We start from the raw sequence: 14,570 nt of genomic DNA, 5'->3' as shown, positions 1-14,570 counted from the left end.
AAATATATTTGGGTTTCGACTGGTAGTTGGACAAAAAAAGAGATGAATATGTAACCTTGGGCTCTGGGAAAATGTGATCAGCAGCTTTTCAATATTTCATGAACAAAACAGTCATCAAAGTCCCCCTCCAGACACATTTAAAGTGTGTAAAAATACTCTGTTATGATTAATATAGTGTTTAACATGGTTTTCCCACATTAAAAGTTTTAAAACAACTCTGAGAAGAAGCTTAAAGCACATCTACTCTTCCTCCCTCATTCAGAAATTCTTGATATGGCAACACACTCTGGTAGCTTGACTAGTGACAGAGCGCTGCATTAAGATGGCTTTGTGTTAGAGGAAACATCGAGAAGATTCAGCCACACGTTTGAGCCTCCAGACTTAGATGAGGAGGCTGTTGAGCAACAAAATCAGCAATTAGTATGAGAATGAGAACTGTAGTTAGCATCTTTTGTTTGTTTATGTCGTGTGTTGGCTTATTAGCTTGTTAGCTTGTAACTTGCAGTAGCTGACTCAGCGTTAGTGGTTGTGAAACATAAAGTAATATTTGTTACTTTGTCACTCTCTATGACTGACAAGTCCGCTCTGTACTGTTCTGGTTTCTTTTATGGCTTTTAATTGGCTTTTTGAAAGTGACTAAGTACATTTACTCAAGTACTGTACAATTTTTAGGTATTTGTACTTTTCTTGATTATTTCCATTTTATGTAACTTTATACTTCTACTCCATTACATTTAGAGGCAAATGTTGGACTTTTTACTCCACTACATTTAGCTGACAGCTTCAGTTACTTTTCAGGTCGAGACTTAACATTAAAAAAAACATCACAAATATAAAGTGATTAGACATTTTCTTAAAATTAAACCTCATAACAGTATATTAAGTAGTTAAAATGAGCTCTACCTTGAGAAAATTGAAATGCATCAATAATAATCCAATTATATATTTAGAATATGTAGAATATGACATTGTAAGTGGGTCCATTCTGCATAACTAGTACAATAAGTACTGCATAAGTACAATGTTGTGGTACTAGTACTTTACTTGAGTATTTCCATTTTATGAAACTTTATACTTCTGCTCCAGTACATGTAGTTGACAGCTTTAGCTACTTTTCAGGTCGAGATTTAACATAAAAAACATGATCAATTTTAAAGTGATTAGACATTTTTTTCTTATTAAACCTCATAACAGTTTGTTAAGTAGTTAAAGTGAGCTCTACCTTAAGAAAGCTTACATAAATCCATCAAAAATAATAATTCAATAATATATTTAGAAAATATAAAACAATCTGAGTGGGTCTATTCTGCATAACGAATTTAGATACTAATACTGGAGAATCCAGCCAACACTGAGATGGTACAATCTGCAGCGATAAACAAAATAGAGAAAGGAACAAGGTACTAGTGGTGGACTGTAACTAAGTACATTTACTCAAGCACTGTACTTAAGTATAATTTTGAGGTACTTGTACTTTACTTGGGTAATCAATTTAGAAATGATTACACATGTTCATAAATTAAACCACATAACAGTGAATCAATAGTTAAATGAGTCCAACCTTGACGTCATTAATAAATGCATCAATATTAATAATCCAAAAATATATCTGGAATGTATTAAACAATCTGAGTGGGTTCATTCTCCATAAGGAGTACTTTTACTTTTGATACTTTAAGTACATTTTGATGCTGATACTTTTTGTACTTCATTAAGTTTTGAATGCAGGACTTTTACTTGAGTGGAGTAATTTCAGTGTTGTATTAGTACTTTTACTGAAGTAAGAGATCTGAATACTTTTTCCATCACTGGGTAGAAGTCAGTAAAGTTAAGGTCAGACATAAACATAAGAAAAACTCTTTTTTGAGTAGAGGGGATCTTTTCAAAAAAAGAGAAATTGGCTCTTTAATCAATAATGAAATCTAGTTGAAGCCCTAACACTATCACTTACTGTAAGTAATAGTGTTAGTTTTAGGATCACAGAACTACATCAAGTGAAATGTGTTCTAAATTATGATAAATACCTCTGTGATTAACTCTAAATCTCTTAAACTGGTTCCTCACACATTTCAGTGGCCGGGTTTCCATTTTTTTGTTGTTGTTCCAAGTCACATCCAGGAAAAGTGGATCTAATTTATGCTTTATAGTTTGAAAGACTTGAGGACTGTGTGGCTGTGTGATCTGCCAGCATACATCTTCCAACCCGCCTCCCTCACCATCTGTCTGGCCTCTCCTTTCACTTTTACTTGATGTCATAGTTCCTCTCTGCAGCCATTTTATGATGGTCATTTTGCATCTGCCTGTCTGCCTGAGTCTGTCTGTCTCTCCATCTGCTTGCCATGTTAGTGTCTGTTTTTGTGTCTTCTCCTAAGCAGTCGCTTTAATTTGAACTGGGAATTGGGAATGCAAAATGGCATGAGTGAAATTGAGCCGTACCTGTCTGCCTCCTCAGACCTGCCTCCATGTTCTCCCAGAAGCCTTTATGTGACTCCCCTAAAAGCCTGTCAGTTCAAATTTCAGCCATCCACCCGCCTGTCTGCTCACTAGTCCGTCTATCTTAGAGCATTTCCACAGAGACTCCACCAAAGTGCTAAACTGTTCTGAATATCTCCTCAACACTACACCTGCTTAAAGCCCCTCCACACGAGAACCTGCACTATTTTCCTCTAGTTTTATCTCTGAAATCTATAAATCCTCTCAGGTGGGTCGGAATCTGTAGAAGTGGAGAAACTTGGAAAGTGATCAATATGTTGCTCGTTGGGAAGAGCAGGTTTGAGAACCTCTGCACTAAGCAGCTTATGATCAGCCGTCTCTCCATCTGCCTGTCTGTCTGTCCTTGTCCCCGGGGATCTGTACCTGTGAAATCTGAGTGATGTTCCCACACTGCGTGGGCACGCTGTCCCACACAGAATTATCTCACCGCTCGCATTTGCATAAACACGCACGCACACACACACGTTGCAGAGACACACAGGTACATTAACCGAGCAGTGTCAATAGGTTGACAGTGTCTCAGTCTGCCTTCCTGCCTGCTTGTCTGTCTTCTGTGTCATCATCTCAGAAACTTGTTTTTCATTTTGTTCTTCATCGATCTCCATCTCCCCCTCCTCCTCATCCTCCTCGCTTCAACATTCTCCTCGCTTCATACCATTTCCCTGGCAAGGGAATACATGCAGATATTACCAAAGCTAGCGCACGCCATTGTGAGGTGCATAAGTGCCAATTGGTTCTTTCAGTGAAGTGCGACCGAACAACAGTTCATATTAAAAGGGTGGCAGATACATATGGCAGATTAATGAATCGACGAATGGAATCTGATTAATACATAATTACTGATCTTTCTGCCTTTTGCTCCTCTGCTCAGCTCCGCTCCTCTGTCTCTCTGTTTGACTGCTACTATCTGTGCCTTCACTGTTCAAGTGTGTCATCTATTTGCTTGTCACTCATGCACACATGTAAACAGGATTCTAGCTTTTTGTGCAACCTGTTCTCATGCCCAACTTGTCACATACAGACACTTGGTCAGGGTGTTACTTTTTAAACTATGACACCCCACATGATCGCAGTTTTAAACACACGGGACAAGCAAAACCTATTGGTAGGGTTCAGAACAAGATCATGTTTTGGGTTAAAATAAAGAATGCTGTTATCTAAATTAAGTTATCTAGCATATTCAAGTTAAGTAGTCAACGTAAATGAGTGAAACTTGACAAACAGCAGTCTTCAGAGTGAAAGAAATGTGTTTGTTTCCCATTCAACCACCCCACACTCCTTGTACTACCCCTACGCAGACTTTCTCACTCTTTATACTTTTAACTAATTTGCAGAGCATTTGCCCTGAGCATCTATTATTGCCGAGGATGGGTTTACATTGAATTAGTTAAAATTCAGGTGTGTTTCATGCCAGCCTGTTCTGTCGTCAAAAACGTCATCACAGGTCGTGTGAACAGGCAGCGAAAAACAGGCAATATTGACGTATGTCACTGACCGCTGTAATGAGTTAAAAATGGTGGATTTCCACCTTCAGTTGGAGGTTGGGTTGGTGGATGGTTCGAACAAACGGCGGATTTTTCATCCAGGACAGAAACCATTTTTAACTAAAGTTACGTTATTTACGTAAGTTACGTGAATCACATTTTTGAACGTAACTAATGTTTTTTACGTAACTTGTGGCAGTAACGTGACCCTTGTAACTACTTCACTTCTGACATTTACGTACATGTATTTACTGTTTAAACTGTCTTTTATAACGCCTTACCAGGATTTTTTTTGTCCTAAACCTAGGTCAGTAGTTTTACATAAATCCACAGAAACTGCAACCTTTTTTACAGCATGCGAACCGCACGTGTGTGCTATTTTTAGAACGCGCGAAGTGTTACGAAGTGTCGTAATGGGTGACACTGACACATGATCTCTTCTGCCGTTCAGGTTGGAGAACTTGTTGCTCATGCACATGGTAAAGTGTGCCTTGTGTGTCGTTATCAGACACTGACCTGACAAAGCATGTGTGTTAGATGACCAGGGAATAAGAACAGTCAATGCAATGGGGGATTTCTAGACCTTTTTTTTTTTAAGGTTGTTTTTTGCCATTTTCCATGCTTTATTGGATAGTGACAGATAGAATGGGAGGGGGGGATCCTCAGCCTTAGTGGTATGCACTCTACCAGTTTGAGCCCCCCCGACTATTTTTAAAGGAAGAGTTTGACATTAAGAGACAAACACTTATTTGCTTCCTTATCACTAGTTAGATTAGAAGATCCATACTATTCTATTCTCCTTTCTGTAAGGTAAACATGAAGCTAGACCCATCAGCTGGTTAGCTTAGCTTAGCAAACAGCGGGAAAGAGTTGATCTAGCTCTGTCCAAAGGTAACAAAATGAGCCTTACAAGTAACTCTTACAATATGTTGCTTGTCTATTCTGTACAAGTATAAGAACAAGAATCTGCAGTTTCACGGGTTATGTAAGATATTTTTTCTTGGCCAGGAGTAGTTATCAGTAGCTTGGCAACGCCAGTTAGTCTGGGATGTTCTCTATTTCCTCGTCTTTAGTCTTCATGCTAAACTAAGCTACATTTACCGGCTGCTGGTCATGACATCAGTGGTATCAATTGACGTAACTCTTGGAAAGATAGCAAATATGTGAAAATGTCAAACTATTCCTTTCCAAATAACTACACTGTAATTGTTCACCAAATATAAGATTAGTTCACATTCTACATCACTGTCACATACCCGTGACTGGCGCCTCAATGTCCAACATAGTGCGCTCCTGGCGCAGGATGGCGGCGCCCTCATCGATGATGCGCAGGGCCACGGCCTCCTCCAGGCGGCCCTCCTTGGTGAGGTGAGCTTTGAGCAGGTCCACCCGCGGCCGGCCTTCAGCGTCAAACACCTCCTTCATGGTCAGCCGGTGGGCCAGGGGGAAGGGGACCGCTAAAGGAGGAGATGTGGAGTGATGGAAAGGATAAGGAGGAGATGGAGGTGGGAGGAAGGTGTAGATAGAGATGGAGGCAGGGGGAGGGGTGATATATGACGACGGATAGTATTTGAGATTAAGGAGGTGGAGGGGAGATTGAATGGTTTTATGGACATGTGGATGGAGGGAATGGGAGAAGTTGATGCAGAAGAAAATAAAAGAACGTTTATTATAATGTACAACACCATTTATTGATACTTTCTGTCTTCTTCAACAGGATTGCCTACAAACATCAGAGGCCCTCAATCCTCACCATTATCCTGATCACACCTCTGTTGCAGGCTTTTGACTCTGAGTGTGTGTGTGTGTGTGTGTGTGTGTGTGTGTGTGTGTGTGTGTGTGTGTCAGAGGCCTAAGCGGGTTGTATTGAAGCAGGGGCTGCCAGAGTTATCAGGGCTGCCTGCCTCTGTTCTGCAGTAATGTCTCTCTGCCTCTCTGCCTCTGTTCTGCAGTAATGTCTTTCTTACATAATGAAGGCCCCCAGGGCGCTGCTGGAGAGGGGGGTTGACTGACGACGGGGGTGATACAGCAGGAGCGCACAGCTGCACGTGAGGAGTCACATACACACATACGAAGACACACTCGACAAAACGCAGACACACGAGTGGTCTTAACAAACAGGCACAAACTCAGTGGCAAGAAACAAAAGGCAGAGGCGCAGGGGCGCATGCGCACATCATGTATGGCACAATGGCGTTAACACGCATGATTGCATATGTGTGTGTGTGTGTGTGTGTGTGTGTGAGCCTACAGTGTTACACACACACACACATACAAGCTCATAAAAGGTATTGTTATGCAGGATCCACAGAGCCTGTTGGAGCCCCACCAGTGCTAACACAGATAATGGCCTAGATCACAAACTAAAAACTAGGCCTGGCTCTCTCTCCCTCTCTCTCTCTCTCACACACACACACACACACACACACACACACACACACATTTTCACTCTCTGTCACTTTGTCTCTGTTTTGCACTCTCTCCTCTTGCCCCTTCTCTGTTTTTTTTCCTGTTTTTTAATTTTTCACTCCTCTCCCTCTCTCCCTGTCGCTCTAACAGGCCTCAGTGTCTTCAGCGAGCTCTCACACTGATGTCCATCATTACATTTTAATGTGATACTCACATTTTAGTTTTTTACAGTAAAAGCAGCTCAGCGAGCACATGAAACCACACTGCACGGTTTTATGTAATCAGCGCTGAAACATCAGCAACATTTGGCCAGTATTGCCAAATGAACCGGACAAATAAGTAGCAATCGACTAAAATCACCACTTTATGAGTAATTATGTGGATTTTACTCATAATTTCACATATGTCTGTTGATGCAAATTGCTTCTGACATACCATACAGTCATAGTTGCTGTGGTGTTTGAGCTATTTTCAGACTAAAGTATCATCTAGCTATTTGAATCTCATATGAAAAAAGAGAGGATTTGTATGGGATAATACTAAAAGAGCACTTTAAGCATGCAGACACCTTAACCGAAAGGCTTCTCAGGGTACTCTAAGCCATCTAGGACACGCAGAGTGAATGCACCTGAATGTATATTTAGACACCCTGAAGTATCTAATGGCACCTTAGGGCTACATAGGTTAACCCCTGGCACACCCCAAGACACTTTAAGACACCTTAAGGAGCATTAAACACATCACACAAGAGCACCCTGAGACATCGCAGCACAGCAGGAGCTGCCAAGCTGAAGGGTCTGTTTCCTATCGATTGAGAACGGCGGATCTTCATGTTAAAACTATTTTTGTGCACCCCAAGCTGTCACAGAACATGAGACAGAAAAAAAACCTCACTTTCATATTTATTTGTAAAAGGAAAGGCTCAGGCAGTATGTGGTTGATCCTCCTCCTGCGTTGTACTGTAATGTACCGTCTTGTACTACTGTGCAGTACCATACGGTGCTACAAACTGTAATGATACAAGTTACAAAAGGCTGCATGCATACTAAGAAAAAAAGCCACAGTGTTCTTTTGAAGCTTGCACACATATACATGAACTCAATGGCCCTCATTTATGAAACGAACGTAGAAACCAGCGTAGATCTGAGAGTATACATCGTGTTACGACAGGGCTCACGTGGGATTCATGAAGTGTTCGTATCTGTCCAATCACAGCGTGAGAATGATCAGCTGTTGAGAAATGTGGCAGCTGGAAACAAGCATCCACAACCCATATATATTTTCGGTTCAGAGGCCTTGCCCCGAGAGTTTACAACAGGACGCAATACTGCCAAAAAAGAGGATTTCCCCCCTTTTTCTTTATGTAAATCACCTTTATTAGCAAAGTGCACCGTTACAAATAGACGTTTCAGTATTTATAGTTATATACTCAAACAAGTTCAGTGAATATTTTAAATTAGGAGCACAGACTTAAAGTTTTCACAGCTTTTTGGTTGCAGGAGGTAAACAATGTTTTAAAGTCAGAAATTTCTCAGAGGCAGAAAGTGAAACACTGACGTCCAACAGGTGCAACAGAACAATTTGTTTGTTTATTTGGCAGCATAAAAAATGAAAAGGAAGGAAATCAGTGCTACTGTCAGCAGAGTAGCAGTTGACCGTTGTGGTGAGGTGGGAATATTTCATTTATATATATAGCCTAATAACCTATATAATATGCAAATAATGTAATTATAATTGAGAGATTAGAACATTATTAGAACATTAATATAAACACTGATGTTGACTTATTTACATCCTAAGTATGGGAGGAATGTGTTATCTGTTGTGTGTGTGTGTAATAAGGGAATGTCCCACTTACTCTCCTATCTAAATCTAAAACAATGGCTCAAATCACATCAAAAGTGTGACCACTAACTGGACTTGAGACTACTTGAACATTACTTTTTTATAGCATAGTTATATCCTGTCTGGGTCTGGTATGTGCTGTGTTGTGTGTGTGTGTGTGTGTGTGTGTGTGTGTGTGTGTGTGTTGTCTCCTCTATTTGTATCTTACCCATATACTTGTTGTCTTTTATATTTGTATTTATTTTTATTTTTTTAGGGACTACGGATGCAATCTAGCAGTTTTGCTATAATCCGGCATATTTACAAAGATGTTTTTCGATGTTCATTAATGTGCACTGTCCCTATCCAAAAATAAAGTATTTTAAAAAATAAATAAAAAAGTAAGAATTCTGTCCCACAGCACTTTTGGAAATGTTTCTATTCAGACACTGACGCACCACCGGATAACGTTGGTGAGTTAAGTGTTTACCGGATAATGGTAAACATTTATTGGCAGAAGACAACAACATTTAACAGCCTCGGCTAGTAGCCTGTAACCCTGACTCAGACATGTGGACTTAATGCTGACTCAAACTTGTATCCACGAGCTGAGAGCAGACAGATCTGATCATATCCTCCGCTCACGTCCAAACTGATAAATGCCGAGCCTTGCGTAGAAATGACTGTACACCCACTGTACGGCCACTTCCTGTCGTACACTCGTTTGATAAATGAGGGCCAATGTGTGTATGTATATTTCTGGTCTGAGGTAAAACTCCTGGTGTGTGTGAAAGAGACTCAGAGAGAGAGAGAGAGAGGGAGAAGGGGAGAAGCGAGAGGGAAGGAGTGTGAAACTCGTAAATTGTGTGAGCAGTGTGAAAGTAGGGCAGGTATGAGAGAGAGTGGAGAGCAGCAGAGACACAGAGCTTGGGGAAGGAACTATACTTGGGAAAACTATACTTGGCAGTTAGAGAATGGAGAGAGCAGAGAGTCAAACCAAGAAGGTCTTTTGCACCTGACAACTGACTATTTGATGAGCGCACAATTCAACGCTGCTGGATTTCTTCAGAGAGGTTCAAGCGCACATGGAAAAGTTAAAGATGGAAAGCTGTCTGGGGTTAAGGGCTATAAATTATGAAGAAACCACATCTGAATTTAATATTGCAATTCTGATATAAACTTGTGGAACATGTTGGTACGGCTTCTTCTTCCTCAGAGCAATTTTGTTGGCAAAAAATAAAGATATTCGCTAATAATAATGGAAGGCTTTCTGCATTATGCATCTGAATTTGTAGGCCTGGAGCTCGTTGACGCAGAGGAAATGCATTTACATTTAATACAGCACCAACATTTATGATCTGCAGTATGTGCTTTCAGTAGTACAACCCATCATTACATTTTGTGGTTAATATGTTTGTATGTATCTTATTCCTGTAATAATTTGGTAGTTGTGAAAAGTAATTAAGGATTAATTTAAGTACTGTACTTCACTACAGTTTGCCTGTACTTTATTTTATGTGAGTATTAACATTTTACGCTACTTTGAATATTGTACTATATATATATATATATATATATATATATATATATATATATATATATATATATATATATTTTACTCCTACTACAAGATATTATTACCATGCATTATTGAAAATTCAAATACTACCAGCAGTAGCCTATTTTGAAAACAATATTTTTACATACATTATTATGAAATGGGTCATTCTGCATAATGAGTAGACCTGTCACGGTTGAAAGGACGAAAAGAGACTTCCTGTTGATAACGTTGTAAAACTAACTCAAGTGGGATTAAACTGTAAAGATAACGTCAAGGAGTTCAATGTTTTATGTTTTTATCAAGCGGCAATCTCCGTGTCTGAGCATGGAGGCCAACCAGGAAGTGCCTTAAGCCTGCAATCCACCGAAAATTCCAGTAGGGGGTGTTAAGTTTGGCTGCAAAAAAAATCTGCCCATTAATTTCAGTGCAAAATTTGAAAACTTCTCACTTGATTTATTACCTCCGAAAAAAATTTCAGGACAACACTATGGTCTCAATCACTAGTTAAAAATGATCTTCAAGACAATTTGATGTCAATAGTTCTAATAATGGCCCCATTTAGAAGAAAATAGAAGATAAAGAATCGTATGATTTGGGGCGTTTCTAGCTTTGATTGACAGATCACTGACAAGGCGAGCCATCATCAGGAGAGAAGCAGAGCAATGCGTATCCACGGCAACGAGTCAATAAAGTTATATATAACGTTATATAGATATAAAAGAGGACCTTTACCGATTTGGTCTCATAACTTTGACCCTTTCACACTGTATTTTCACTTAATGACAGTTTATTTGAACGTTTTGTTCATTAAATGTCTTGTTCAGCGTTTGGTTGGACTAACAGACACTCCAATGAGTCGCTGCTCAGTTTTCTGAGGTAAGTAACATACATTTTGTTTTTGTTTTGTGCTAGCCAAAACTAACGTCCCAGTTATTGCTCCAATTAATGCTAACATGAATTAGCAGCGGCTTCTCTCAGTCGGGTTGCCGGTGTAGAGAGGCTGTAGTCAGTGATCAGATCCCTCTCACTCCTCCACAGTCCAGATATGGTCTGCTCCCCGTATCGGAAACAAGATGGCGACGAGTATAACGCTGAACTCGAGGCTTCCAACGGGCAGTCCACAAACCAATGGGTGACGTCACAGTGACTACGTCCATTATTTATATACAGTCTATGGTTTTTATGTATTTAAGTGTGTTTTGTGTTTAAATAAGTTTTAGATCAAATTAAACTCAGTAATTCATGTTAGCAAGGTTTGATACGGTAAGCTAGTTTTGCTCAAATTAATACTCTTGTATTTCTCTGTGTTTTATAATTGTTATTGCAACTTTCAGTTTGTAAAATGTAGCTTTATCCAACTTAATACTCAACTCATTGGATTATTGACGTACGGCCACAGAACTGACCACTCGGCCGTGTTTCAGTTCAGTCATACTGATACACAGAGATAAAATAAAATTAAAATTAAAAATACACATCGATTAAAAATTCGACGTGACCTTTAATACAGAAGGTGGCATTTTTTTTGTCTTGCTTCTACAATAATTGGGCTTTGGTATTCTGCTGGTTTCCTTATAAAACCCTTTGTGATATAAACATTTTGTAAAGGGCTTTACTGATAAGTTAGCAACGGAAAGTGAGGAAGAAAAATTGTGTATTTTTAGGCAGCAACAAGAAAGCTTCAGCTCTTAAAAATAAAAGGAAGCAAATCAAAAAGGTTATAAACCCTGAGGCTTTGGGTTGAGTTCACATTCAGTTCAGTCAGATTAAAATATGCCAGTAGAGTTTTCCTTTTATTATCAACATTGACGTCTAGTTAAATCTCAGTGACGAAATTGTCGTGACCTGCTTGGCTCACACAAAGGATCGTGGCTTTATCACCTGAAAAAGGACTGTCTATGTCCTTCTTTTAAAATAATGAGGAAATTATGTTTTTGTTTCCAACAAAGGATGATTATGTGTAATTTTGAGATGACAACAAGAACAGACTCTGTCCACATTTTGTGCAGAACAAATTGCTCCCAGTGTCGATTGAAAACGCTGAGTAGTTTCAAGTGGTCTGTTGTAACCCGCCTGCTTACAGCGGTTGTGTGAGACCAGAGATCTAACACACGTCTGGGTAGTTTCTTGCTGCACGAACGATGACGCAGGTTATGAAGCGAGAAAACAAGCAGCGGGGGTTTACAGTTTTCTTTGCAACTACTGTTGAGAAAGCCAGATCATCCAGCAAGCCTGCAAAACTTTTGGAGGCGTTTTCATCATTTACTGGATGGTGAACTAGTCTCTGATATCATAATGCTACACAGAGATACACTGTTGCATTTATAAAAGTCTTCTAATGCCTTATCCCGGTCTTTTCCATAAAGCTTTCCTAACGCGATAAAATGCGCATAAATATACATGAATGGAAATGGAAACACGGCTACGGAGAACATTTCCTGTTTCACAAAATCTATGTTTCTTACCCTGCTGTTAGCAGAATACAAGTCAAACCAGCACATTCGAAAAAAATAAATAATGTTCATTATCCTATTACAGATAAGCTCCAAACATATTGGATGAACAGTGGACACTTTCATCTTAAAACAAAATTTACTTGCAGCCACAGATGGAACTGATCCTGCCAACTTGGTGCACACGCTAAAGCTAGCACTGAAACATTAACAGCGTTTGACTACATTCTGCTAAAGCTATGGCAGAGATTTGTAGAATGACACATATCATATAGTGTCTTCCTGATTGGCTATGGCATAGTTGTTACACACTTTACTTTGCTAACATGCTGGTAGTTATTTTAGCACCAGGCTAGCTCCAATACTTTTAGCCTCTGATGCTCAAATAACAGAGACTGTTCTACCTTAGGATTCTGTGTAAAGATGATAAGCTGTTTCCAAACTAAACTATTCACATTTAGACACACCTGGTGGTCACATGGCAGCTAGGCTAACACTGGGCACGAGCTGTAACTTATGGGCCTGAAAAGTGAAGCTAATGTGAAAGTGCCCTCAACCTGCATTCTGTCTAATGACCAGCAGGAGGCGACTTCACTGGTCACAAAAAGAAGTCCAATTGTGTTGAGGTCTATGAGCAAATAACTATACTTCTCACTTGATTTATTACCTCAGTAAACATTTGCCTAATGAGTTTATGGTCTAAAACCGTGAGTTTCAACTCTGACTGGCTACACAATTGTGATTCACTCATCCATTGTGAGTATTTGGAAAACTAAATGGTTCGGCTCCAGATGTTTATTGTGTGTTTTCCTTACAAATACATTCTGGAGAAAAGCAGTGGTAGAATGTAACTAGAGGGCAACCAAAGAGAGCTACCAAACTAAGTACAAGCTACAGTGTAACTACGGTATACATCTACTCCAGTACTGGACTTAAGTAAAATGTTGAGGTACTTACTTGAGTACTTCTATTTTATGTAACTATATACTTCTACTTCGCTACATTTAGAGGCAAACATTGTACTTTTTACTCCACTACATTAAGCTGCCAGCTTTAGTTACTTTCCAGGTTGAGATTTAACATAAAAAAATACAAGGACATTTTTTCTGAAATTAAACCTCATAACAGTATATTAAGTAGTTAAAATGAGCCATGTCTTTACATAATTAAAATGCTGCTTACATAAATGCATATATACAATACAAATAATGTAATAGAATATAACAATCTGAGTGGGTCCATTCTGCAGAACAAGTACTTTTACTTTTGATACTTTAAGTACATTTTGATGCTGATACTTTTGTACTTTTACTTCAGTAAGTTTTGAATGCAGGACTTTTACTTGTAGTGGAGTCATTTCACAGTGTGGTATTAGTACTTTTACTGAAGTAAGGGATCTGAATACTTTTTCCAACACTGGAGAAAAGTGATGAAATAGCGTCAGAGTGAGTCCCAATTAATTCCTCCTTCACATATACCAGCAGTGTAGCTTGACATACAGTAGCCATAAATGCCACTCTTCTTGAGTAGAGTGATGGTGGATTGTATTTTATCTCAAAATGCTGCTCTAAGGCATTTTTAACACTTAGTGATACGTTTCAACCTTGTGAGGGGACTTCACTCTCTGACAGTACAGTCTAAGCTGTCCCTCGTCTGAGTACAGATGAAGAACACAGTGAACTCCACTTTCTGAAGTGCAGGCAAGTAGAGAGAAAACAGAGCTATCCTTTTTCACTGAAGCGTTCACACGATGCATGGCGTGCGTGTGCGGTGAGCTGGACCGTGGGGTGTAAGATGAGCAAAGAGGTGAAAGCATTTTTAGCTTCTTCCTAATGTACTGTTTTTGTCTTCTGGCCCACTCTCCAAAGCTGAACTCCCCGGTGTGGAATTTATTAAGCGCCAAAGGTGCCAGCTCAGCCAAAAAATCTCCACATCACAGCACAGTGAGGGGGGAGCCTGAGAGAAAATCTATGACATAGCTTTCAACCAAATCTCCTAAATTTGTTTGGGCTGGCCTAATAGCCTAACTGGAGCAGAATCTGATCAGAATCATCTTGTTATTGTGTGCATCCTCCCTAATGGCTAAAGTTAATTATGGGGATATTTCATCAGTTTTAATAACACAGGAACACCATTCACAATGAGAGGGACTGGTACAGGATGGAGGAAGTGACAGCGAGCGAGAACAGACAGATTGCAGAAATGACTGTAGGAGTCACCCTTGATCCATCTGTCCTCATTTGTGTCTGTCCTCCAAATGTTGCAAAATATGACTAAATAGGTATAAAACAAAACAAATGTGTGCTGCTCAATTAACTGTCTGCCAGATGATTGCGAATAAAAGGA

The 14,570-nt window shown here is 39.5% G+C and overlaps 1 protein-coding gene across 2 annotated transcripts in view; it reads right to left on the bottom strand.

The window, feature by feature from the left end:
• The window catches only part of LOC131981638 (protein phosphatase 3 catalytic subunit alpha-like), a 41,665-nt gene extending 36,233 nt beyond the window's left edge, over positions 1-5,432 (bottom strand). The window contains exon 1 of one of the 2 annotated variants that reach the window (XM_059346027.1): positions 5,234-5,432. In XM_059346027.1, the coding sequence (XP_059202010.1) occupies positions 5,234-5,402 (169 nt within the window). In that variant the 5' untranslated portion in view covers positions 5,403-5,432. The remainder of the gene's footprint in view (positions 1-5,233) is intronic. The other variant, XM_059346026.1, reaches the window with a different exon arrangement.
• Between the last annotated feature and the right edge of the window lie 9,138 nt (positions 5,433-14,570).

This window comes from Centropristis striata, chromosome 12 (assembly GCF_030273125.1).
Source record: "Centropristis striata isolate RG_2023a ecotype Rhode Island chromosome 12, C.striata_1.0, whole genome shotgun sequence".
Lineage (NCBI taxonomy): Eukaryota > Metazoa > Chordata > Actinopteri > Perciformes > Serranidae > Centropristis > Centropristis striata.
The sequence above is the reverse complement of the archived record's forward strand: the minus strand, read 5'-3'. Positions and strand labels throughout refer to the sequence as shown.